Raw genomic sequence first — 27,635 nt, forward strand, 5'->3', positions numbered from 1 at the left:
GCGGCAGCGAAGAAGAAGCAAATGGGCTGCAATCGTGGTCTTAAACATTAGTGATGGCCATGCAGGAATTGCGCTCAAGTCTTTCAACTGCCTTCAAGTCCGCACTAGTGCGAGCTTTTTTTTTTTTTTTTTTTTTTTGTTTATCGCAAGTAATTACACGTGAGGGGGTATCCTACCGCATGGTGTGCGCCTATAAACACAACCCATCGCTCACCCCTGTCCCAAACCAGCTCACGTTGGGTCACCCGTACCAGGGCGGGGCTGCAGCCAAGGCCCAAGACCACGACCGGCTTTATAAAGTGCCCAAGACCCATCCCACCGAGTGACAGCAGTGACAGCTCAACCGGCTCAACGACCACCATTTGCTCGATGAAAAGTCAATTATCTCTTTATCAGAAGTAATTAGCGTAGTATGTTGCTGCTCTCTAGTGTGTGCAGCCACGCTCGTTCGACAAATGCAATATCCACACAAGCTTAAATGCAAGAGAACCCAAGAAGAAAACAAAACCGAAACCGAAACTGGCTTGATCATCGAGCCAAAGCAACCCCAAAAATAGGCGATGTCAAACGACAGCGTGATGAGCGTGATGGCAGGAGTCAGCAGCGCGGTTGTGCGAGATGGTTACGGAACAATTCAGTGCGCATGCCTTCGTCTGGCTTTTGCGACCGGTGGTTGTCAGCGTTGTGTGCTCTGACTGCCTTTGAGATGGATGCGTGTGGCGCTATCTAAAGCCATGGTGCTGAAAAGCCAAGCAAGGGGAAGCGTCCTGGGATACGCTTCCCGACAACAGTATGACACTAATCTGCGCCTCAGAGACAGCCTGATACGTGACCGATTCGCCGTCGCCTCCAATCTGTACAAAAAAGACCTGTTCGCACACTACGGGTGCGTCAATGCAATCGAATTTTCGGACGATGGTCACTGGCTTGTTTCGGGTGAGCGCCTTCGCCACTGCGTATTTCTTGCTCGTCTGCTGTTAACGCAGTTTTGTGCGTTGTGTCTCCGTTCACTATGTTTTCTTTTCTGTCGCGCGCTTGAAGTGTGCGGATCTCAATCATATTCGTTACATCAGAACGAAACTGTAGTTGTGCACTAGATCCGTACTGGAGATCGCATCGCAGTGGACGTTGATCGCAAAGTCCGTAGGGGCTTATATAAGGTCATAAAATATTGCTTTATTCGTTATTTCGCTCTTTTCGGTAATTTCATAGTTTTTGCATACGTTGCGACAGTTGATGCGCACATACCTTTAAGCAGCTGTCAACCAGAACCTTAACTGTTGTGTTTTTAATTTCCTATTGGAACTTGAAACTACGTTTGACGGGCTTCTCCACGTACGATTTTCCCGCGCCGTTTTCTGCGGTTGTTCATTGCAGCCGAATCTTTTTCGTGTCGTGTGTGTTCAGTAGACGTGCGGCAAAGACAGGTACAGCGCACGAAGTGAAAAAAAAAAAATTAAAAAAGACCCCACAAGGCCGGACTCCAAATAAAAAACTCTACTACTGCGACTTTGTTTATAATGCAGATCTATTGCCCTAATAAAAAAACGAATAACAAAATTTAAGTGTAGAGTAATTGATTTTCCTGCGTCTTTCTCTCGATTTGAACAGTGTAAAATAGAACACGGCCTTTGCGGTTCTAGTGGCTCGTCACAAACTAGACGAACCGCCTTCGCTGACCTGATTAGACACAGGCAGTTAGTGACCAATGAGCTATCTACTCAGGGCACCGGGGAGCACGAGTAGTTATATGCCCCGTGACAAAGTTCTTGGCATAGCAGGCTACATTAAACACTCATCTACTCTTTGATTCATATTATGAACTAAAGTATTTTTATCGCTAACTTTTGACTGTGCACATCGATTGGGCGAACTGCCTGTTGACCCTTTGTTTTCTAAATGGGAAAGCATTAAATAGCCCATTAAGTAAAAAAAGCTGTAGCCCTAAATCAACACGACTGCAAAGCATTTTATAGTGTGTGCGTAGCATCAATAAAGCACAAGTAAAAGGCTGTGCTGCTAGGTAACACACAGAAATGCACAGAGTTATGTGGAATGCGAATGCGGCTTTGGCTTTGGCTGCTGTCCGCTGTAAGCAACACATCATCAAGGACGTGTCGCACTGGACGTGTCGTCATCAGGACGTGTCGCCTCACCCAGCGGTACAATAGTCACCAATGAGCTGAGTCACTCCGTAGAATTTTAAGCAATCCTTCAAATGATTGCCGACTACAGCTAATATACTAATTTAGAAACTCTAGAAAATAACTTGCACTAATTTATTCACAAAACTCCAAAACATAGTCAGCAGCAAAACCTGCAAATGTTACTCGCTGCGCAAACTCTGAAGGAGCACTCGGTGTTCAACCAGACATTAAGTCTTTCACATTCACAACTCATAAGAAATGCTTAGGTGTCTTTACATGTTCTGTCACGGTAATAACTTCTGCTGAATTGTGGCTTATACATGCCACCGTCACCCTTTCGACAATATCTATGTGCTGCAGGGGGCGACGACAAGCGGGTTCTCCTGTGGAACGTCCAGGAATCCATCTCGGGACCAGGGAGGCCGCACACCATGAAAGGGCGCCACAACAGCAACATCTTCTGCCTTTGCTTTGACTCATGCGGGAGGACAGTGTTTTCAGCCGGTGTGTCCTTTTACCATCCTTTCTGTTAGCTTTAGCATGCTTGCAGCAAACTGGGAAGGTGTTTCGAAGACAAAATACAAGTTGGTTTTATTCGAAAGATTTCGTGTTCTATAGTGCCCCCAGCTTTATTCACTGCGAAATTAATCAAGTTAAGCTAAAATTTTTATTCTCGCTCCAAAACATGTGTTTGAACGACGCTTTAAATGACATCATAAGGACAAGTCTTTCAGCCGAACTTGGTGTGGAGCGGAGGCTTGCTTACTCTTAGTGAACCTAGATGGCGCCACCACCCCGCGGCAAGTCGTTTTCTGCCTTTGGTTTGTTTGTGACGGTTTTTAAACCTGGCTTGCTCTTGTTGATGGAGAAAATAATCGTTTCGTGAAATATGGTGCTCGCTCGACCAATATGGTCACATAAGACACCGTCACTTGCATCAGTCGGCCAGTGTCGTCTGAGACAACCCCAAAGCCCCGCAGTGCTGTGCGTCTAAACGAAGCATAGTGCGCACAGTACCAACAGCAGTACGCATCGGTACTTCTATGTTTACGTGTGGTTTCGTAACTTCCACAGTTTGTCCCACCATTCCTACTGATATGAAAAAAAAAGTGCCCTAAATTTAAGCGTGAATAGCTCACTCAGCAAGCTTATAAGTTCTGCCTAATTTGTGTTTGCTTTTTCCGGCTTCTGCCAATCGCAGAGATAGCTGGTATGACATCATACGTTCTGTTGCGGGAAATGTGCTAGTGGGTCAGTCACATGGCCATTCCCTTTTTTCCCAGTTATACAGCTTATTTGAGCGAAGTTTACGTTAAAAGTGGGGTCAGCATGATTCTACTGAGGCAATCTTTTGAATGAACCAAACTTGCATTTTGTCTTCATGGCCCATTTAAAGGGGGGATGAAGAGAAACTTCAAGCTTGGTTTATTAAGGGGGTAGTCTTAAAACAACTTCTTTTAATTTTCAAGTGAACTTCATGAAACTTGCTAATCTTGCTGATTTTTCCCCACTGATTTCAAATATGCCATTATTTTTCAGTTGGTCAATTAGTTCCCAAGTTAATTAGAGATAATTAGCCATTTTTGGTCAAGAAATAGACAGAACAGTGCTGGTGATAAAACTGTAATCTTCACATTTTTCAATACTACGAACCCTGGTGAATGCAATAATCGAAGAAGTTCTTTGATGCACCGCGTGTAACTAATTTTACGGCTCATTAAACTTTGGTGTTTGAAATTGGTGTTCGAAACGGGTCCTTGCCACTGGTGCCACCAAAGTTTAGTGAGCTGTGAAATTTGTTCCACGTGGTGCATCAAAAAACTGCTTCAATTATTGCATTCACCAGGGTTCATAGTATCGGAAAATGCAAAGATTACAGTTTTAGGTCCAACACTGTTTTGTCTGTTGTTCCACCAAAAATGGCCAATTATCTCTAATTATCTTGGTAACTAATTGATTAACTGAAAAAACAGTGGAATATTTGAAATCAGTGGAAAAGAAGCAGCAAGCCTGACAAGTTTCACAAACTTTACCTGAAATTTAAAAGAAGTTGTTTTAAGACCAGTGCCCCCCCCCTTAAAAAGAATGCTTTGTCCACATAACAGTGGCACCAGTTTTACCGCAAACTTCGAAAAAATAGTAGAGATATTAGCAACTCCCACCCTCCTTCCCTTTTTTTCTAAGGTGTCGCAGAATCTTATTTGTGCGATTGTTACCTCTGACCTAAGACACCACCAAGAAGCATGATTGGGTGACTATAGCAAAGCTTCCAGTTCCATTTGATTGGTTCACTTTAATGCTGAAATGCAAGGAACTCACTGACAACTATGTTCCTGCTGTTCCCTCTTTTGAGTCACTGCTGACGTCGTGTAGCGCAAAATTTGAAAATGTTTACAAATTTCTCACATTTGTTCAAAAATGGCTTTCGTGTATTGAGGGGAGCTGAATGAGTTACGAAACCCTAGTTTATTCAAGTTAAACGAGGCTGGCGTTTTTCTTTATGGCTGGCCCCTCTAAAATACAAGTACAGTAAAACCTCGTTAATTCTGATTTCACTGAACCGGAGATAATGTCTGAATACCGAGTGTCCGAATTTTCGCGAGCGCGGTCATAACAACTGAAAAATACTTCCAACGTCACCAGACTTTTTATTTTTGAAAAAAAGTCTGTGATTGTCGTTTGCTGACACAATGACATAAAAGTATCGGACGTGAAAGAAAGAGACAAATCCGTAGTCACCGTTGTGGTTGGCTAGACTGGCGGCTACAGCGATGGGCATTCTGCCTTTCACTAGGTTGTGAACCAGTGCCGTGCATCACCATGCGTTTCTTTTTTTTATTTTATTTTTGCCTCCGAGATGTGTCGAAGCTCATTCATATCCCGTTTCGATCTCAAAGCTTTTTTGGTGCAACTTCAGTCGCCGCTATGAATTGAAATTAGCTGAAGCGTGGCCGCGGCAGAATGCAGTGCTGTTTCCCTACCTGGACCCGGTTGGGAGTCCAAATTAACTGAATTATGGCCGAATCTGTCCAAATTAATGATTTTTCAGTCATAGAACAATGCAAAATTAGGATGGGACCAGGCGCCGCATCCAAATTAGCCGAAATTTTGAATTAACGGGGCTCAACTTAAAGGCGCCATGATGACAAAATACAAGTTGGGTTTATTAGAAAGACTGCTTAGTCCCGATAACAGTGATACCAATATCATCGCAATCTTCGAACAAATAACGGAGATATTGAAGAAAACGTGTGAAGCAGTCGTGACCCCCTAGCCAATTTCCCGCAACTTTTCTATGATGTCACGGAACCTTGTTTGTGCGATTGGCGGCCGCCTAACTGACCTGTCGCGACGACACATGGCTCGACGTCTGTAATGGGGCCTCTAGTTCCATTTGACCGCATCACTTGAATGCTAACGTGCAGTTAACGCACTGAAAATTATGTTTTATTGTTGGCCCGTGTGACGTCATTCTTGCTCATAACACTTCACTGTGGCGCAAAATTTGAAAGTTTTTAAATACTTCTGGCTTTTTTTTCGTTAAAAAAAGCATCTTGTGTGGCTGTAATGGAGCTGAGTGAGATACTCAATCCTAGTTCTTTCAAATTAAACAAAGTTGTATTTTCTCTTCAGGGCTCCTTTAACGGGGTTTTGCTCTCAAGCTAGACTTCACGACCCTAGAAACTTGATCATTGGCATCCTCTTCTATGCAAAATGCCTTCTTCATATTGGCGTTCTGTTGGAACTAGGAGTATGAGTAACCAACCAGTCACCTACCTTATTTTGGTTGTGCTGACGGAGCGCTTGGGTTACACCACTAGCTACACTGGTCTGGGTTACACATTGAGTTATGCCAATCTAGGATGATATATGATTGAGGTAGGTGACCCACACCGGTCGAACGTGCTGTGAAGCTTGGACAGTTGTTAAGGCATTTATTGAACCCAGTGTCACTAGCATGGTAGGGCAACCAGGTGGTCTCCAGAAGTTCTTAGAATCACAGAACACAGTTGAACCTCATTATAAAGAACACTGATATAGTGAATTATTGGCTATAGCGAACTAAATGCGAACTTTGGTTGGTCACGCTTTATTTCAGTGGCACTTATTCTTCTATAACGAAAGTGAAACTGTGAGAGCCGCACGCACTTTTGGATATAATGAAGAAATATTTCACCATTAGGCTGAGAAGCTACTTGGAAAAACTTCCGGCGTCCGAAACTGCAGAAGTAGAAAAGGCGCCTTTGTTCGTGGACACTGTGGTAAACATCACCCTGATCAGTGCTGTGAATAGCCACCAGGCAAAGGTCACATCCTTTTGTCAAATGAACTTTGTTCTGTTGTAATTTCCCGTTTCATGTTCCTGTTCATTGAGCTTGAAATGCCACGAGGAGAAAGAATACGGTTACTTCTTTATAGTAGGTTTGAAGATTAAAAGAATGCATTTTTGTATCAAGAATTTTCGCAGGAGCCAGATTACCGCTTGGTTTGAACCGATTTTTAGCTCTACGGTTACAACGAATATCAGATATAGCGAGCTAAATTACTGTCCCGATACTACTTCGTCGTAACGAGGTTTGACTGTATCCCTTACGTTTAAACCACCCTTAGTGCCAACCATGGGTTGACAGCCCAAGCTATAATTCAGTGAGCCCAAATGCAGGCTGATTGGTTGTTTCCACTTCATCCTGGTTCTTGGTACAGTCTAGTCCACTTATAACAATATCCAAGTGCCAAGGAAATCCCATCGTTATAACCGACAATTGTTATAAGCGGGTTGCGAAATAAAAAGACGGAGCAGAGCTCAAAACATTTTATTCGCATCCCAGCAAGGTCGTACTACTACTACTAATTTGCAGAAACGAAGCCACAGTTGGTCACCTTTGTTTGCCGCGTGTGATGGTAGCGCAAATCTTTTCTTCAGGTGCTTCACCTAGCTGAGGTAAATTTCCTCACGGACTGTGTCACGCATTGGGCCTCCTACGAAGCCACTACCTGAGTAGGCTGCGCAACCACGTCATTAGAGTCGTCACTGTTGCACTTTTGATGCACAGTATAACCGGATTCAATCGTTATATCCGATATCGTGGCACTGGAGCATTGTAATGAGCGGTTTATTTTACCATAGAAAGAATACAAAAGGTGACGGTGCCATAGCTGTTCATCGCTATATCCAATATATTGTTATAAACGGTATCGTTATAAGTGGACTCGACTGTATTTGTTGCCTAAGAGGAGTGTCAGATTAGGTAGTGTGTGTCATTTTTAGGTCAAGTTGTAGTTGGGGTTGCAGTAACACTTGATGCATGTATTTATCAAAGCAGAGCCTCCAATGCCTCGCTCATGGTGTTCACTGTCACGCCAACGTGCACTGCAGGAAAGCCAATTCTACTCAGTGAGGTTTCGCAAAATGATGATGATGCTGAGCGCAGGCATGCCTGCATAAAACAAACCTGACAGAACCCTCTTCTGTGCTTGACCTTCACGCTAAAATAACTGCTGTCTGGGGTTTGCTTCATAAAGATCCATGTGAACTGCCAAATATTGAAAGCCAAAGCTGTTTTTTTTTAATGTACCATGCAAAAGCCGGAATTTAGGCCGCACATCCAAGGTCTTCGGATTTTGCACACACACACAAAAAAAAAGTCTGTGGGAAGCAGTAATATTTGTGGCAGGAACAAATTCTCTGATTGTGCATGGTAAGCATTCGAAAAGCACTGTTTATAGCAGTTCAGGTTTCATGTAGGCCTGCCTGCAAGCCTATAAAGAAATAAATATGCTATGAAGTGCCTGCCCTGTAAAATATACGAGTGCCTTGCCTTGGGTGATGCATGCCTTTCTGGCGTGCTTCCAATCGCACAGTTCTTGCAATAAACATGCACCCAGGGGAAAAAGTTTCCAGGGTGTGTTTTGAATAATTATAGTTAATTTTGGGGCAGAAACTTGGGGGCTCACTAAGAGGGTTCACCTTAAATTGAGGACACCTGAGCGAACAAAGGAACGGAAGATGATAGGTGTAACATTAAGGGACAAGGAAAGAGCGGAGTGGGTCAGGGAACAAAAGCGTGTTGAGGGCATATTAGTAGAAATTAAGAAGAAATGGACGTGGGCACGGCATGTAATGCGAAGGCAAGATAACCGGTGGTCATTAAAAGGGTAACAGAGTAGATCCCTAGAGAAGGCAAGCGTGGCAGGGGGCGGCAGAAGGTTAGATGTGCAGATGAGATCAAGAAGTTTGTGGGGATAAGTTGGCCGCAGTTAGCACAGGACCGGGATAATTGGGGATCTATGGGAGAGGCCTGTGCCCTGCAGTGGGCGTAGATAGGCTGCTGCTGATGATGACGATGAGTTAATTCCTCTGTTGCCTGGTAGCTAAGGTCCTGCTACACGTATGGTGATGATGCACCGAAGCATCATGCTTTGCTTATGAATATGAAACAAGGGCGGAGTCACCAGACAGCAGAGAATTTAACAGTAAAGTCTAAATCGTGTCCTGAAAGCTTTTGTCTCCTAGTGTGCATTACATAGTCACGTGACCCTTGTGTAGTCCAGAGATTGAGTCATCTGCTTGGCAAGGCTGATAAAGTTAGCAATGGTTTAATAGCACCTCTTTTTGCTTTCTTTTTTTCTTTTGTTTTTTATTACACAGGCAACGACGAGCAAGTAGTAGTCCACGACGTTGAGACGTGAGTGAAATTTTCGCATGCATGTTCGGCTGTTCCACTGCCTTGGAATGTTCGGTACCCAGTAATATTTTTTATACAAACCTGGCTTGCTGTCTCTGTGTTCAGAACACAGACACGTCCTTATCCAGCTTGTAAACATTATCGGAAAATAGGCTAAGAAGTAGAAAGAATAGAAACGCCGTTGCTGAGAACAAACGCCTTTGGGCTTGCTCTCTCGTTACAAGCAGTCATTGACTGAAGGAAACCTTTTGTGCCACCGCTTTTTAGACATTCAATACTTGTGACACATTTGCAACATCAAAGTATTCATGAAATTGGGAGACATCCCACATTTTGTAGTGCACATATTGGTAGAAGCTGTTTGAACAGTGATTTGTGTGATGCCAGACCACTAAGCATTGACGAATTCATCATTTTGTGAGCTGCTTTTCGAGTTTTTGACATACTTTTGTCCTGTTTCCCCCCAGTACTATAAGAGCCAATGAAAGAAGGCTGATTGGTGCAGCATTTGGGAATAGGAAGGCAGGAGTGTAATTGGGGTCAAGTTTAAATAAATGATGTACGCATCAAATTAAGAGAATGAAGGAAAGGGAGTTGTGCTAACACGCTGTGTCGTATGTATAAGAGGTGGCTTAGGAAAAACTCTTGTTCAGGGGTGTTCCGCAGGGATGCACTTTGTCCTCACTGCTGTTGAATAATACTGCCATGACAGGTCTCGTCAATGCAATGCAAAAATATAAGACGTCTTTGCTGGTGACGTCGGCATTTGGGCGTCAGGATACCAGACGAAATGTGTAGTCACGGTAATCAAAACCACACTGTGTTACAGTAGGCACCACCTGGCAACCTTGACCGACGGACTTAATTTGTTTTTCTACACACTTTTCTTGGCCTCACTGTGGACTTTTGCCTTTTGTGAAAGTGCGCATCAAACTCCAAGCGAAACAATTTAAGGTGCCCAGCAGGCACTGGGTTGTGCCTGCAGTCAACCTGTATCCATGCTTTGGCTGCACTCAGTTCTGGCTACTAGCAGACTATTGTAGCTGCTGTCAGGTGTCACCATGCAAAGCCCTGGACGAATCGTGGGCACTTCCATTACGTATTCAAGCATGCAACAGACTTCTTCATCAGCTTAGTATATAAGCCCACTCACCCAATCCTTCATCATCTCTCTGTTGTTGTTAATGATCGTGATTGCTATGCTTGAATTTAATTCATCTCTATGATGGTGGGATGACGATGATGATGATGAGAGTGATACTGCCGGTAAAGTCCCCAGAATTTTGAATAGTCTGCCATCTGGGCCACTTTTGCGTTGCAAAGGTGTGTTGCCGCAGTGATGAAAGTTCGCGAAAAACAGCTCTCCGGACAACCACAGTGCCCCTTCAGCACACTCACCGCATTTGCCATTGAGGCGTATTTAAGAATGAAATTGCTGTTCTGGTAACTTTTTACTATAAAGTTATTTACAGTAGCCGACCATTTTTTGGATTCCAAAAATTGGACTCGCTGGATATTTCGGACTTTTCCAAGGAACCGCGAGTTGTCCCATAGGAGTAATGGTTCACGGATTTTTCCGACTGTTCTTTTATTCGGACTATTTTTTGGTCCCTTCCAGGACCGAGAAATCGGTCGACTAATGTATTCGTGTACTTTTTCCTGCCTGAATAATTTTTGGGGGGAAATAAAAATTAGCATCGTCTGCTTGCACCCCGCTTTTAGCTGTGGTTGCCTGCACTCCGCAGTGAGCAGGCAATCAAGGACGTACACAGTAGTGTTTGCAATTCTAAAATTTTGAAATAAACTTATTCAGACAGAAAGAAGGATGCAAGAAAATTATAATGTCAGGAAAACCTATCAAAACAATTTAGTTTTTATAAAGAGCAAATACAACCACTACGAATGCTGCAGTCGGCTGGTGTGCTGTCTGCCCGAGGCTTTCATCACAAAAAGGACCCTGCTGAAGGCCCCGGACTGCCGACTAGCCAAATTTTTAGAGACTGTACTGCCGGACCTTCGTCCCTCGCAGTGGGACCACCCGGGACGTGTTCATGCACCAGGAGGCCGTCTACGGCCTCTCAGTCGAGCCGAACAATGGTCACGTCTTTGCCAGCGCCTGCGACGACGGCTGCATCCTGGTGTACGACGTGCGCGAGCCGCGCTCTACCGAGCCCCTGATCCTGGCCTCCTCGCAGTCGGCCTTCCACGCGGTCGCCTACAATCCGACCGAGGCCCGGCTCATCGCCTCCGCCAACTCGCGGCAGGGGGCCGCCCTGTGGGACGTCCGGCGGCCGAAGCGCTGCCTGCTGCGCTACGACGGCGGCTGGACGCAGAGTGCCATGAGCGTGCGCTTCAACGCCCGTGGCAGCTTGGTGCTTGTGCTGCGGCGCCGCCGGCCGCCGGCCATCTTCCGTCTGGGCGATGTCCGGCCGCTGCTCCACCTGGACCACCCGGGCTACCGAAACTCGTGCACCATGAAGAGCTGCTGCTTCGCAGGCGACCGCGACGACTATGTCATGTCGGGCTCAGATGACTTCCGGCTGTACGCATGGAGGTTGCCAGACCACTTGGAGGAGAGGCCGGATCCGGAGGACGGGGCGGCGTGCGGCTGGGTGAGGCAGGCCCACTTGGTGCTTGAGGGCCACCGGTCCATCGTCAACCAGGTGCGGTTCAACCGGTCGGCGGCAGTCGTCGCCTCGTCGGGTGTCGAGAAGATGGTGAAGGTGAGGGGGTGCCTGTCTGGAAGTCTTTTGTTTTCTTTGCTGTGCTTTAATAAGAGACAGTTAAGTGTTGTAGGGGTGCAGATTTGGGTATTCTATTTTACTGCGTGTTTTTGGGTTGGCTTCATGTATTGGAGCTTCGAAGAACTGTTAAGTGCAGTGTTGTTGAAAAGATTGTATCATGCCTTGCAGGAATGAGCCACGCAAAGCGTTTACTTCTCGCAATTGGCTAACAAAGTTCTCCCAGCTGTAAAGATCCAGTTTGTGTCAAAACATTTTGCAGACACATCATTCAGAATTTCTATGGGTGTGACAAATGAGACAAGCTTATTCAGTTGATTCAAAACCACAAGGAATATGTGACTTTGTTTGCTAATTTACGGGATGTCACCACTGTCTTTAAAGGTATACTTGCTATAAGAAGTTAAAGTTAAGTCATGCATAAAGCTTTTTAATGCTGGAAGCATTACTAAACTACTTAGAGAGATGTGCGTGTTGCACACCTTGTATCAGTGATAACACTCGTCATGTCACTCTTCACGGTATTGAGTTATCCCACCCAGTCTTTTCCCTATCGTCATCTTAGTATAAAGTGTGATGAATCACCACCAGCCCTCACATGAAAGTAATTTAATTCCTCCCCTGTGGAATCATATTTTTCACAAGATTGCAAAATGTGCCAATTCTCTTTGTAGATTTCGTTTTTGCCTCGTCCCAGAGAAAGATAGGGACTATTATGCAAGCAAAGAAATAACTAGGTATTTACGAATCGAGTTGTTCTTCATTTGCTTCAGCCCTGAATTCGAGCATTCGGTGTTGTCGTATTGTTATGCATTTCTAAATAGCGCAGCATGGATTTCTGTGATGGCTTCCTGCTGGATGGAGCAAATTAGTCGACCAATTACATCACCTATAACGATGTTGAAAGTATGGCATCAGTAGCATCAGGGAATGTAAGAAGTGGCAGTTCTAGCAAGCACTGGTGTTGGGCCCACACTTCGTGCCTTCGCAATGCCTATTTAACTGGATGCTGTATTTGAAAAGCATTGTGCCAAGAGCCGGACCTTGAGGAACACCATGTGGCTTGCTTTTCAGGCGGTTGCGTCATAAAAAAAAGTGTCTCACACTTCAAACATGTAATGGCTGTCATTTTCAAGATCCAATGAACACTCCAAACCCTGCACACTTCGTTTGTTGTTTGACAAGGCAGCAGCACAGTGGACCTCAAGGGAGTACTGACACCAATTTTCGGCGTTAATATTATCGCACAGTTGGCTTCCTTTCCTCAACAGAATACCCTGGATGAAATATGAGTGGCCTGCGACGCAAAGAACATAGTTTAATTGGATCTCATTTATCGCGCCGACGGAACAGCACGCAGAGCGGCACTCAGCAAATGGACATCAGCGTGACACCATCCCGTGGTAGCCAAAAGAAGTGACACGGACACGGCTCGTCAAAAACTCGTGACGTCACTTCACACGCGCGGTACATTTATTACAATAAAGGACACGTTTCACATTCTGCACTCAAAGCCCTGTTTGCATACAGTGGTGAGCAATTGGAGCTGAGATTTGGTCACTGTTGTTATCTTCTAAATTCGACCTAAGTGAACTTGGTTTCATGACCTTTTTGACTTGGAAGCAATTTCGACACACACTTTTAGGTATCTTATTTGAACGAGTTTTTCTTACATAACGAATAGCAGTTACCATCAACTCGGGTTGAGTTTTACCCAGGCAATCAACTTCCGTTCATTCAACCATGATGCAGCTGGAATGCGATGAGCAATGCCACAAATGAAGACAGCTGCAGGATTCAATGCCAGCTTCCAACTGTATTGAATTTTGGTCGTGCAGTCAACTCCCCTTTCTGCAACTATGGAGTTTTATGCCAATACATATAGAGAGAAGTCTGGTGCGATTTCCTCCACGATCCACGCTTCAATGAGCGTCCCGTTGTGTACCGCGGAGAAGTGTTCTATTGGTACTTGGCACGGCTCATGAACAGGCTCAAAAGTTGTCTTTGGCTGCAAAAAATCACAATGTTGCTGTTAAAAGTCTTTAGTTGTTTCATCAATACAGAGAAGTGGCTCCTGAAATACTTATTTGTCAGCGTTTTTATAAGAGCTTTATGCAAGACAAACAAGCAAAAAAAGAAAAACCTGCCACGGTGGCTCAGTGGCTAAGGCGTTGTGCTGCTGAGCACAAGGACGCAGGTTCGATACCTGGCCGCCGCGGCCGCTTTTCTGATAGAGGCGAAAAGCAAAAACGCCTGTGTGTTCGAGATTTCGGCGCACGCTAAAAGATCCCCAGGTGGTCAAAATTAATCCGGTGCCCTCCACTATGGCGCGCCTCATCACCTGCGTTGCGTCGGCGCGTTGAACTCTACAGTTGATCAATCAAAGCACAAAAAAAAAAAAAACTGGCAAAAACCATGAGGAGCAAGAAAATGGCGAGCGCTGATGAGCGCGTGCATCATCGCAACCACCGAGTCCCCAGCTCGTGCAGTGGCTAAAGCAAAAAAAAAAAAAAAATAATAATAATAAAAAAGAACTACAGCACAGTTGTGAAGCGCTACCGCGCAAATAATGCTTGTCATGAGGAACATGATGATATCGATGTATATGACGATGACTACTACTAGCACAGTGCAAAGCAATGATGGAACATGTAAATAAACAAGTTTCAAACTTGCACAAACGCTCGATGATGTGTCCGTCAGTGCTCACGTATAAAGAAGTCCTGCTGCTTCGCTATGGTTCAAGCCTTGCGTGACTTAGTGCAAGCTTTGCCGATTGAACTGGTGGAAGTCTTCACTGCAGAGGATGACTTTGCATCCACAACTCGCTGTGAAGAAGACGGCGACCTCTTCGATGCATATGACGATGATTACTAGCACCGCAACCATGCAAATAAACAATGATACCGGAACTAAACTATATGTCTGGCTATGCTCACCTACAACAGCTTCGCTGTTCAATTCTAGCGCGTGAGTGCAATCTTCCCTGAATTTTTGCAGTCCTTTGCAGTCCTCCTGAACCAAGGAGGACTGCAAAGCTTTGTAGTTGCGATGGGGAAGGAGAGGTACCGGTACCTGACAGACGAAACGATACCACCCGCAATTGATTCCGTGGCTGCGCAGTGAAATGCTGATTGCGGAGGCCGCGCAGTTTCTTCACCTGCGGCGGTTGCTGCTAGCGTAACCTATGACGAGTGCTTGTGACATTATCTGGCCGCGCTAGGAAGCCTCGTTTCTCCTCCTGTCTCATTCTTGCTCTGCCGGCAAGGTGCACTTGAAAATTTTTCTTTAAATTTGCGGGATTCTGAATGGCAGAAAGTTGGAGGCTCGCTAAGAGGGTTCAACTTAAATTGAGGACGACTCGGCGAGCAATGGAACGGAAGATGATAGGTGTAACGTTAAGGGACAAGAGGAGAGCGGAGTGGGTCAGGGAACAAACGCGTGTTAAGGACACGTTAGTAGAATGTCAGAAGAAGAAATGGACGTGGGCAGGGCATGTGATGCGAAGGCAAGATAACCGTTCGTCATGAAGGGCAACAGATTGGATCCCTAGAGAAGGCAAGCGTGGCAGGGCGCGGCAGAAAGTTAGGTGGGCAGATGAGATCAAGAAGTTTGCGGGGATAAATTGGTCGCAGTTAGCACAGGACCGGTATAATTGGAGATCCGTGGGGAGAGGCCTTTGCCCTGCAGTGGGCGTAGACAGGCTGGTGGCGATGATGATGATGAATTTATTGAGGAGCTGACTTTTGCCTCGCTGCTAGTGTAAATATTTTGCACCACGGTGTCGTGTCTCAAGATGACCCTTCCGTCTGTTCTTGGGGGGCGATGCAGCTGTGGGGAAGCCTGCCCATGCAGGGTTCATCGGGCTCCCTCTCGTCGGCGGAGGGGGCGGGCGAGGGGGAGGTGCAGCGGCGGCGCTACACGTACCAGGAGTACGTGGACCTCGTCCTGGAGAGCGGGCAGCTCATGAGCCACGACTACAGCCACCAGTCTGTCAACGAGGACCCCCGCATGATGGCCTTCTTCGACTCCTTGGTGCGTGCGTGCGAGCGCCGGCTGCTGCTGCTGGGTCTTTCTTTCTTTTAAGTGCAGAGCAGTTTAAGGGCTTGCCTTGTCGTCGTAGCTCTCTCGCTGTACCCAAGTAGAGCCACACGGTGTTCTGCCGGAGCGGCTGTTGTCGCAGGGCAACCCAGAGGCTTCGAAAGCCAAGCGGTTTATATAGTCATAAGCATTCGAACCTCGAAAAACGCTGGAGCTTGTCATACATCTCCCCGTTGTTTAACGCAAACAAAACTGTAGGTACATTTGAGGCAAGATATACGTAATTAGCCGGCAGCGCCCGCGTTCATTTAGTCAGGAACGCTTGTTGGGTTGGGTTTTTATGATAGTAAGCGAAAAAAAGTGGCTGTGCATTGCTGGCACGTGCGAGAGGAAAAGCAAGCAAAAAAAGAACAACTCCTGCTGGCGCAGTTTCAGGCAGAAGGCGCGCGAGCACTGCAAAGGCGGGAAATTTGAATTGCATTGGGCGGTAGCAGTAAGCGCATAACGGCGCTACAGCCTATTATGGCGAATCGCTGCTCTCCACTTCCGACAGCTTTCACATTGAGTGGAACGGCTTGAACTTTTTATAAAAGGGGCCACGAAGATGAAATAAACGTTTGGTTCGTTAGAAAGACTGCTCTGTCCCGATAACAGTGATGGAAATTTCATTACAGTTCAAACAAATGATGGATGTATATTAGGGAAAAGCAGTTGAGGCGATGACTTTAACGGTAATGCTTTAATATGAAAGCCTGAAAGGCATCATGAAGACAAAATACGAGTTTGGTTCATTGAGGGGGCACATGGGTCTTTGGGAGTGAAAAATTGCCCAAAAAAGCTTTTTTTTTTTTTAAGGTATCACTTTTCTTTCGATTTTCACAGTTTTTTCTCCGAAAATTCCATACGTGGAACAGTGCCAGGTACTTATCAAAGCCATAGAGGCCCAATTTCAACGAAGAAATTACAATTTTCCCGTAATTCCCCAATTTTCGGCCGCGAGCGGTATCGCAGTGATGCGAAATTCTCGAGAGGTACATCATCCCAGCATGCAGTGCGGCTAGGAAGATCATTTCTTTTGCACTGTGAAGCTGAATGTTCAAACTGTGCAATAAGGGAAGCAGATTTTGCATTTTGTGTTTCAGTAGTTTGTTTAATTAGCGATATTTTTAATTGGCTACCAGGAGCAGTTCAGACCTAGCAGTTAGAAGTGATGTCTAAGTGTATGTGACTACGAAAAAAAAAAAAAAAACTGCCCCCCACATTTTATTTTCCACAACTTCTGGTATCTAATAATGCCTTGCTGGTAATCCTTCGTAGAATAGTTTTTTTTTCTCTATTGTTCTCAAGAACAATCAAGGAAAATTTTTGATTAACTCGGAAGGTAGTTACCTCACATCAAAAATACTAAGATATTCGAAATCGGCTGAAAAAACTGAACAAGCCCGGGAAGTTTCGTCAAAATTGGTTGGAAAGCAAAAAAAAAAGTTTCTAAGACCAGTGTGCCTCCTTGAAAAGGCTGCCTTTTACCGATAACAGCGGTACCAGTTTCGTAGCAAAGTTCAAACAAATAGTAGAGGTATCAAGGAAAACAGGTGAAGCAGTTGCGACTAGTACGGCGATTTCGCCGCGACGTCACAGAATCTTGTTTGTGCGACTGGGGACCGCAGACCTAAGCCGTCGCCAAAAAATGTGACTGGGTAATTCTAGTGGGGCTTCTAGTACTGTTTGATTGTGCCACTTGAACACTAACGGGCTGTTGATGCACTACTAACTGTGCTGTAGGCTTTGACCCATATTTCATCATTTGTGTCCACCAGGTGTCACTGTAGCGTGGAATTTGAAAGCTTTAAAGCGAAGCTTTGAGCCTCTAACTGATGTTGTCTATAGTCCACGCAAAACGCGCTGCAGGAAAGCCACCTTTCTCGGACAATGACGACGATCGTGGGCGAAGTGGAGCGAAATTGAAATGCTTCCCGTGGTGGTTGGAATCGAACCCGGTTCTTTCAAGTTATGAAGCTGACGCTTAACTCTTTCATTACGGCGGAAAAAACGGCCGATTTTGAGTGCTTCCACAAACCGTTTTTTTTCTCTTGAGCTACTGGACACACTTAGCCTTGCTATGCATGAAATTGTAGCTCATAGATTGCTCTTCCAAACACAAAGCAGCAGTTTTGTTAAAGGCACAATTACTTACAGTTTATTCGTCAAGTAATCAGAAAAAAGCCCCCAAGAAAAGTATGCGAAAAACACAAATCGGCAATTTTACCGAGACTAAAAATTATTTCAGGCATTTTAAGATATACAAATTGTTCCTGCGTTCCGTGGCTATGATTCAATATATAAATCAGTGGTTCTCAGCCATGACTGCCCCGGGGACCCCTTTTGGGCTTGCAAAAGCGATGGGGGACCCCACGATAGAGCATATGTTAATCGGTGTCTATGATGCCAAACAATTGGCACTTGCATCTTACGTCACCCACACACTTATCCAATGCCCGGCTTTTCTGCTTGACGTTAATGAAGATGCGCGTCATAATGTTAAACAATTTGCTCTTGAATTCAAAAGTCTTCCAAGCACCTATATGTTGCCTGTTTTTTTCCTTCTCACAGCTGGCGTGACGTGAAAAAAGCAGATGTTAAAGGGACACTGAAGTGATATGTAAACATTGCGAGATTACTAGCGCAAATTGTAGCCCGGAGTCCCAAGGCCATGTTTCGACTACTCTGGGCGCGTTTACGCGATTTTATTTAGTAGAAAAATTAATTCGAAAATGCTGTCCTCCTCTCTTTACGCTCGCCCATTTTCTGTGGCGTTTTCGTGTGACGTCAGGAGGTGCCGAGCTCGCAATTGGCTGCGCTACTGCACGGCTCCCCGGCCTTCAGACAGAGTCCTCCCTGTTCTGTGGCCCAGCGTTTCGTCCGCCGGCCGCCAACGGGTCGTCGCAATTCGTTCCCTCAGTTGAAACGAAGCCAGGACACGTTTGTGAATGGAAGAATGTGCCTTTCTTTACTTGGTTAGTTTGTACACTGTATCCAGCTCCAAGTCAAGGTCGCTTCACACAAGCGCTGCACAAGCGCACATGCGACGCTTCACTGACTGGTACGCCAGTAGGAAAATATAAGGTCTCTTGAAGGCGGGAGAAGAGTCAGCGAAGTCAATATAGGTACTAAGGAAATAAAATCAACTGATATTTTTACCGTACAGCGTAAAACTAGGGTGCGGGAAGCACTTTTTTGCGCTGGGCGAACAAGCACAGCGGTCAGCAGCACGACTACGCATCTGCGAACGCTTTACCGTGTACGAAATGTAATTGCTAGACGTGAGCTATTGTGGAAACTCGGGGTACGCTTACTGCACGAGCGCAATACAACAAATAGTCACCTAAGCTGCTTGAAATGCCAAAACTAAATAAAAGTGTAAACGTCTTGTACAATATGTACCTTATATTACCAAGGTCGGACTGAGCCGGTCTTGTGGCCTAGTTGTCTGGGGCGCTAGGGGTGTTGTCGCAAGTGTTTTGCAAGTCGCGAGTTCGAGTCCCCGCGGGTACGTGCTTTATTTTTTTGTAAGTTAACTTTTTCGTTTTCTGCCGATGTTTTCTACATTGAGTTCACCTTTTTTTTGGGCCGCAACGTTCATGACTCCACGAACTCATTCACAGAACGCGCGCAGGCTGGCACTGGCGCGCTAGCGAGTTCTCGTTGGCGTGCTGTTGCCATAAGCACCGACTGCTTGCGGGCCGTGGGCACAGGCCAGAATGAACAGACCCTTGGCCTGGTGCGAACACGCTTTTTACGGTACAGGCATGAGTGAGGCAAGCTCCAAATATGGGGGAAAAGCGCATGACATTTGGGCGTCTGCGGGTACGCGGAGGGCGTCCATGCACTTCGTAGGCCTCGGCTAGTGAATGCTGTGATTCCAAGCCGTCCTGGGAGGCTTATCTTTATGCATTTTCACAGCTGACAACATGGCAGAAGCGCGGTACAATGATTACTGAGTTATTGAGAATGCCCATCCAACAACGCTACCAGTTGTGTTTACAGAACCTAAACCGAAACCGAAACTTGTTTGGTTGCTCACCTTGGGCATCGTCCAATCACGGTGCCCGCTCCTCCTAACGTCACAGCTTTAGTTGGTGCGGCCGCCGCAAACCGCGCATGTTAGTTTTTCTTCTTTCGCGCTTTGTAAAATAATTACCGATTTGTCAACCGAATAAACGATGAAAAGTGTGCTAATTTGAGCCAGTCTACGCAGTCCAAGCAAAAACGGGAGCTTGACAAATTCACTTCAGTGTCCCTTTAAAATATGTGCTACGTGGTGAAGCTAAATGTGTGATGCGGCGAAGCCACCTGTTTGCAGTGCAAGCAAGTGCTGGCAAAATCGAGAAAAGAAGGGTTGGGGAAAAAGATCTTGAGGGAGGCCTCGCGGACCCCTGAAATGCTCTTGCGGACCGCCTGGGGTCCGCGGACCCCCATCTGAGAACCACTGATATAAATCAACAGTGTACACCAAGGTTTGGATTTTTGAGGGCCCGTCAACCTAGCGGAACTGACGGCTGTGCCACGCCGCGAAGGCACTGAAGGGGGAGTGAATCTCTGTAAAATGTGCATCAAAGCATACTCTTTTGTGTTCTCGCACAAAATCCTTACCAGTTCCGTGGTAAAAAACAAGAAAAAAAGAAATCCAGCGCTCTTGAGAAGCGTCGCGCATCGCCCTGCAGCGCTAATCTGACACGAGCACCAGGTTATCTTGAAGGTGATAGCGCGGTACAGTGCAGTGCATTTGGCAAAATATCCTGGCCGTACAGTGTTAAGACCCTAAACAAAAAAGTAAAACCGCAGTCGTCAGATAACAAGCAAGTTTTGTTTATAAGTACAAGGCGGAGTCACAAAGAAATTGCCTGCCAGCGCTTGTTGAAGTGCGAGGCACCTGAACCGGAGCTTCGTCATCCGAACTGAAATCTGAATATGCAACATCGTTGCTTGACCCATCACTGCTACAGGAATCTGAAAAATCGACAGCAGGTGCCAAATGAGCTTCGGAAGGTGCTGTCCGGGTGGCCGATCTATTGTTGATGGGCGAGGGCACAAAGTTCACCAAAAAGTTCAACTGCAGATAATAAGCATAACGGTGAACTGAGCTTTCAAAGCATCCCCCATAATTTTTTCTACAAAACAGGTCACAAAATCTATTCTTAAATTCTGCATAAATTTGGAAGTGCAGTTTCATGTGAAAGAGTCCATATCTGAAAGTGGAGCGAGAATCTACATTTCTCCTCTCATGTTCAGCATCATTGTTTTTTATCCGTTTTTTTTTTTTTGGATCTCTCTTAAACTGGACTGAGTACTCGAAAAATTTCTTGTGGCCCAACGATCCCCTCCTACCCTTCCTATGGTCAGCTTCCGACTCCTCCATTCGCAGGTGCAACGAGACGAAAATGGCTGGACTTCGTCGGACTCAAGCCAGGAAGGAGCGCCTCCCGCTCGACCCTCCTCGTCGGAGTCATCCAGCGATTCGGAGGAAGAGGAAGAGGAGGAGCGTGGGAGGCAGATCGCACAACTCTGTCGGCTGAGGCGCATTGCGGACTCGTCGGAGGACAGCGACGACCACTGGGTCACCTCCAGCCCGACCCTACCGTACGGATAATCAACTGGATTTCACGCAGGCAGTTGTGATTGATTGATTGATTCATTGATTGTAGCATTTAATGCGCCGAAGCTACCCCTGAACTATGAGGCGCGCCGTAGTGGAGGGCTCTGGATTCAAATCTCCGGACTCTCGATTCAAATCTCGGCACATGGGTGTTCTTGCTTTTCGCCACCTTTGGAAAAGAAGCCAGGATCGGACTCGCGTCCTTAGGCTCACCAAGACAGCACCGTAACCACTGCGCCACTATGGCGGGTGCGGGCAGTTGTGCTTTGCGAGGGAAACTAGTTTACTGGTTGCTATATGGCCCGATGTAATGTACAGAAATCCAGATCGGATTGGAGGGGACATCGAGACAAACTACAAACTTGTCCAGTTCAAAAGAAGTAGTCTTTCATAACTCGCTCAGCTCTAGTATCCAGCAACAGAAGACATTTTTTGAACCAAGAAATGCAAAAAAAAAGATTTATACTACTTCCCAATTTCGCGCTCAATTCAAACTGGGTGAACATGTGGATGTGGTTTCGCGGACTTTTGTTGCAGTCGAGATTGAATGAAATGAAGTGCCGATAGTATTGGTTCTGCCAACCGGACACTAGTTTACAATCCCGCCCACAACGGCTGGATCCCCGGGTGGTCAAAATTAACCCGTAGCCCTTTGCTACAACACGCCTCGTAGCTCGAGTGTAGCTGCAGCGAGTAAAACCGCACAATCAGTCAACCGGCACTAGTTTACGCATGGCAAACTACACCACTGCATGAAAATTTTACAAGCAGTCTTTGATGTCTGGACTCTAATCGTGCTCAAACAACAGACAGAATTTGCCTGAGCATTCCAGCCTTGCCTAGCTTGGGTAACCTAAAATGGTAAAGGCTGATTTCTGCGAATACACCTAAGACATCAGCAAGGATTGGATTGACAAGGATCAAGAGAAGCCTTCTGCACCGAACTTGCAGCTGCTGGAGGGGACTGCAGTGATTAGCTGTCTTATCTGACCGCACCGAGTTATGCGAGTCACAGACAGCCTGAATTTCGCCTTAAAGCCAACTACACTTGCCCCGGTCAAATTTATTTTGAATGAACAGCACGTGCCATCGAACCGACTGAGCAATGACTGGCAGTCCCATTGTTAATAAGTTAGAAATGTTTAAAGGAGCCATGAAGACAAAATACAAGTTGGGTTTAGTAGAAAGACTGCTTAGTCCCAATAACAGTGATACCAATATCATCGCAATCTTCGAAAAAATAACGGAGATATTAAAGAAAAAGTGTGAAGCAGTCGCGACCCCCTAGCCAATTTCCCGCAACTTTTCTACAACGTCACGGAACCTCGTTTGTGCAATTGGCGGCCGCTTAACTGACCTGTTGCGACGACGCATGACTGGACGCCTGTAATGGGGCCTCTAGTTCCATTTGACCGCATCACTTGAATGCTAACATGCAGTCAACGCACGGAAAATTATGTTTTATTGTTGGCCCGTACGACGTCACTCTTGCTCATAACACGTCACTGTGGCGCAAAATTTGAAAGTTTTTAAATATTTCTTGCTTTTTTTTTTGTTAAAAAGAACATCTTTTGTGGCTGTAATGGAGTTGAGTGAGATACTTAGTCCTAGTTCTTTCAAATTAAACCAAGTTGTACTTTCTCTTCATGGCTCCTTTAAAATAGCCCCATTGCAGACAACACCGCACCTGCCAGCAGATCGCGTAAACAGCCATGAAGTGGAAGTGATGTGCTGGCCAGCCGGATGCTTGGTCCTCCAGCTGGATAGCCAGGAGAGCGGTTGATCGCTGCTAAGCACGCTTCTCCGAGGGCTGTCAAAATTGCGTGCAGATTTGCTCCGGCCAGCCGGCTGCAACGTCACTTCAACCCGGCTGCACTCCTCTCGATTTCGGTTTCAAAATTGCCGAGTTTTGATGGTCACTTGCGCCGTGCACGCACGTCTTTCAGCTGTCATATTTTGTATCCGCAGCCTCTCTAGGTAGACTATGCAGAAATGGGTTTTCAAGAGGTGAATATTTTCAGTACAGTTGGCCTTACGTTTCCTAATGTGTAGGGGACACAGGCGTTTGCGTTACACGGATTGTGTGGGGCACCCGACGTCTGCTTGTTCACTTTACGGAAATTCCTCCGTTATCGCAGACCGCAAGCGGACGCGGACGGTGCAGAACCAGGGGCTAGTCAGCCCACGGGCAGCGACTCCAGCAGGTAAGCCAAACAAATTTTCCACGAGAGTTGTAAATTTGTGCTACGATTTGAGGCAGCTTTGTTCAGCGGCTCAGTTCCAGTGTGTTTTGCGCGTGACGATGTTAGCGTGACATTTGCACCTCTCCTGGAATTCCTCGCAAGACTTTTTCCCCCCACCTTAGCACCAGACTGCTCTGCACTTCGGATAGCTCGAAGTCCAGGCGGACTTGGCAAAGTTGTATAATTGCTAGAGGTTACGCGGACATCAGTGCACCAAAGGTGTTGCCTGTAAAAACGAATAAGGGAATGAAACTTTATTTCGCTACTCTGTGTACTGGTGCGGTGTCGAAAGGAGCCATGAAGACGAAATGCAAGTTTGGTTGATTAGAAACACTGCTCTGTCCCAATCACAAACGATGCCAGGTGTATCGCAAACTTCAAACAAATAATGAAGATATTAAGGAAAATGTGAAGCAGTGGCGACTCCCCAACCGCTTCCGGAAACTTTTCTGTGACATCGCAGAATCTTGTTTGTGGAGTTGGTAGCCGCTGAAATAATCGATAGTCAAGGCACATGACTTGCAGCTAACACACTAGAAATTATGTACTGGCCCATACAACATCCCTCCTGCCTATAACACGTCGCCGTAGCCCAAAATTTGAAGGTTTTTCAATACTTCTTGTGTTTTTTCAGCTAAAAACATCTCTCGTGGCTGGAATGAAGTGGGGTGAGGTACTGAAGCGTAGTTATTTCAAATTAAACAAAAGTTTTGTTTTGTCTTCAGTACGCCTTTTAAAACTGAATTGTTCAATTTGGAAGTTATGAGAGGAAAACGTACCACATTTGCACGTAAATAACGCGAGGGGGGCACTTTTGTTCTTTACGAGAAAGAAAAAACATATGTTACGATTATAACGCGACGTAAATGTCACGGGGCACCCCGGCCTCACATGCAAGTTCTCTGGCTTTGAGTTGCACAAGCTCAGCGTTCACGTTCAAAAACTGGCCGCAATGTTCACGGACGAATTCTGCCAGGTCATTCTCGAGTTTAGGGTAGTGGCCATTCTTGGGTCCACGGAACGCTTTACGAGCCGGTGCTGCTTGAAAGATGCGATAACAGCACTTGCTCCAACCTCGAGTGGTCGACTCGCTTAGTCCGAGATGCCGTGCCGCACTTGAATTTCCCTGCCCTGAGGACAACAGGATCGCCCGTTTCTTAAATGCGGCGGTGTACTGATTTCGCCTGTTCATTGCAGCGGCTCAAAAGGCAGAAGCAAGTACGAAAAGACAAAGCACAATGAGCAGCCAACGCCACGCCGCCGCGCGCACGTTAGCTCTCGCCTTCGGACCAGACCACCTGGTCATGTGACCACTACCAACGTAGCCAATGGCATTATCGGGAGAAGCCGGCTCCAAAATTGCCGCCGAGAGCAGCGAGGTTTCAGCGACCAAAATTCTAAAGGTAGGGCAGCGGGTTCGTGGGTAAAGTTGCAGGCATAATAGTATGAGGAGCTAGTCAAAGAAGAAGGTATTTGAAGAAAGAAAGGTGAGAAAAAGAGCCCGCGCTGTGTTCAAGCCCGAATATAATGCGAGGGGCGTTTTGGAGGCACAATTCGTGGGGCGAAAATTCACGTTATATTCGTGCAAATACGGTACATTTCGTCCCGAAACATTCCTGGCATCGCTAGCTGGTCGCAACGTGTGCACTGCAGAACCGGTAGTATGTTGTGATGTGTTATAACACAGGCACTGTGATGTGGGTTTTTGGACTGTCTCGCGATTCTAGTGGTTGTGAAATCCAGTATGTGACGTTGCCACACTCAATGCGCAATGATGTACGATTTCCCAAGGCTGAAAACAGTCGAAATCGAGACCGACTGACAGAAAGGTAGTAATGTAATAAATTTCATGCAGGTCTTCACAGTGACGGTTGGCCAATTTATTGGCCAACAAGAGGTGTGGCCAATAAATGGTTGATTCCTATTATGCTTTGTTCAAGACTTCGTGGCTACATTTTGAATGGGGCTAGTTGACTGCTTATCACATTTTTGGAAAATAAAGTTTTGCTGCGAGGAATGGGACCGTACAGTAGCGTCTATGGCAAGAAAGGTACAAGCAGTGCTGGCTGTCAAAAGTGATCTCATTACCAAGCTAAGATCTCATGCCCAAAACATCGTTGAACCATACACTTCACTGTGTTCCTAAAGAACACAGCTGAAGTGGTACGGCCGCACAAAAACCAAAAATATCGTAAACAAGGCCCCCCTGGCCCTAAAATTATCTCCAGACCACCGTACTGCCACGGGCTTTATTTTGGAGCTTAAGTAACAGCTTGCAGGTTCACTTAATGACCACTTAACTACCACAAAGACAGGCATGCCTCAATTTTAGTTGGCAAAGGTGGTGCGAAAACAACACTGCTACCGTGACTGGTCTGTAGCTCTGCACACAAGCAGTGGAAACGTTCATCAAAGCACCGCCAACATTTTTCGACTTTCTCTTTGCAGCCCCCCCGGCGGCGGTCGCCGAGCAAGACCAAACTTCAAGAGGCCCCGTAACGGTTTCCGCAACCGTCGGTCATACAGGCGGCGTCGACGCAGCGGAAGCGCCGACACGCAGTGATGACATGCCGTGCCAAGAAGGGGGGGCAGTTCTTTGTTTTTTAATTCCCAATTAAAAGTCCAGGCGCACACGCAGTGACGACAAACATGGAGTCGACGTGTCCCCTCAAGGAACAGTCTTGCTCCCCCCATTTTCTTTTAATTCTTCTAAAGGTCCGCGCGAACCTTGAAGCCTGGTCCTTTCGGCGGCTCAGTGAGCGAAGTCAGCCCGCCGGCCGGCTCGCAGGAGAAGCGACCATTGCGAGGTCCCGGCTTGGGCCTCTCTCCCTTCCTGAAGGCGTCCAGGAGCTCCTCAACGTCCTTTTGCGACAGGTCTTCGTAGTAATCGTCGTTCACCTGCAACATCGGCGCGTTGACGCATGCGCCGAGGCACTCGACCACGCTCAGGGTGAACATCCCATCAGGCGTCGTCTGACCTGGCCCAATTCCCAGCTTCTTTTCGACGCACGCCTGGATGTCTTCGGCTCCCCGCAGCATGCACGGAGTCGTGGTGCAGACCTGGACGTGGTAGCGACCCACTGGCTGTCGCATGAACATGGTGTAGAAGGTGGCGACTTCGTAAACGCGCATGCGCGGCATTTTGAGGTAGTCGGCGACGTAGTGCATAGCGGTGAGCGGCAGCCAGCCGTGCTGACGTTGAGCGAGGTCAAGGAGCGGGATGACGGCGGCGTTCTTGTGGCCCTCGGGGTAGATGCTGGTGATGGCTTCGGCCCGTTTGATGTTCTCGGGGGTGAACTCGAACTTGACCTTGGCGTTGTTGTGCTCGTCGTCGCGGTGGATGAAGAGCTGCTCGCTGCGGAGAGCGGCCGAGCTCGAGATGGAGCGGCGCCCGAGAGGAGTCTTCCAGAGCGCAGACTGGCGTACGGCCCACCTGCAAGCTTGCTGCATCCTGTTGGTTGGTGACTTTACGGTGCCCTCCGCGACCACGCTTCTGTTTTGGCTCGTCGGGTGTTTTTTGTGTCGCAGCGAGCTACGATAGTTTTAAGAGCTTACGGGAGCCACCCCCCTTGCGAGTGTGCAAAGGTTAAATAAAACTTCTTGATTAGAACAGTCTCGTGAACGCTTACTCGATCGACGTGCAGCTGGGAAGCCGAGATGGTGCCGACCGAGCAACGAAAACAGTAGTTATCGGTGATGGCGTCGGGTGGTTGGATGGAACGTCGCTCCGTTACTCCGTCAAGTGGCGCTGCAGTCGCATCATTTAAAACGGGAAATCCAACACAATTTCTAGTTTAAAGTTTCCTTCATATTTTTTAAAATAAAACTGTTTATCAAGATATTGCTCGTGTATTAACATCCAATTCTTAAATTCGTGTTTGCGTTGCCTGCTTGATTCGCAAACGCCGTCACTCCGTTTACCAAAGAAGTAAAAGGACGGGTATTATTACTTGTAACCTTGTTCCGCCTGTTTATTTTATCTAACTTTAATTATGCGCTCATTCCAGCCCTATCAAAACCCTGTTTTGTGTCTAAATATTGCGCATGCAGAAATGAAACAGTGGGTCGACCCGTCGACCCAGGGTCAATTTATGAAGTGAACGCGCATTTTGCATGAGCGTACT

The 27,635-nt window shown here is 46.6% G+C and overlaps 2 protein-coding genes across 2 annotated transcripts; one reads left to right on the forward strand and one right to left on the reverse strand.

Annotated features, from left to right (window-relative positions):
- Window positions 1-567: 567 nt before the first annotated feature.
- LOC144142885 (DDB1- and CUL4-associated factor 5-like) lies at window positions 568-26,096 on the forward strand. The gene is made up of 8 exons (XM_077674712.1): window positions 568-936; window positions 2,508-2,651; window positions 8,797-8,833; window positions 10,863-11,556; window positions 15,406-15,609; window positions 21,038-21,252; window positions 23,407-23,472; window positions 25,960-26,096. The coding sequence occupies exons 1-8, from the start codon at window positions 711-713 to the stop codon at window positions 26,072-26,074; spliced, it is 1,701 nt and encodes a 566-aa protein (XP_077530838.1). The 5' UTR covers window positions 568-710; the 3' UTR covers window positions 26,075-26,096.
- On the reverse strand, window positions 25,747-26,961 carry LOC144142887 (NADH dehydrogenase [ubiquinone] flavoprotein 2, mitochondrial-like). The gene has a single exon (XM_077674714.1). It carries the CDS (start codon window positions 26,959-26,961, stop codon window positions 26,221-26,223), a length of 741 nt encoding a protein of 246 aa, XP_077530840.1. The 3' UTR covers window positions 25,747-26,220.
- Window positions 26,962-27,635: the final 674 nt, after the last annotated feature.

Source organism: Haemaphysalis longicornis, unplaced genomic scaffold, assembly GCF_048455015.1.
Source record: "Haemaphysalis longicornis isolate Haplotype H1 unplaced genomic scaffold, Haemaphysalis longicornis Haplotype H1 scaffold_6, whole genome shotgun sequence".
NCBI classification, from domain to species: Eukaryota; Metazoa; Arthropoda; class Arachnida; order Ixodida; family Ixodidae; genus Haemaphysalis; species Haemaphysalis longicornis.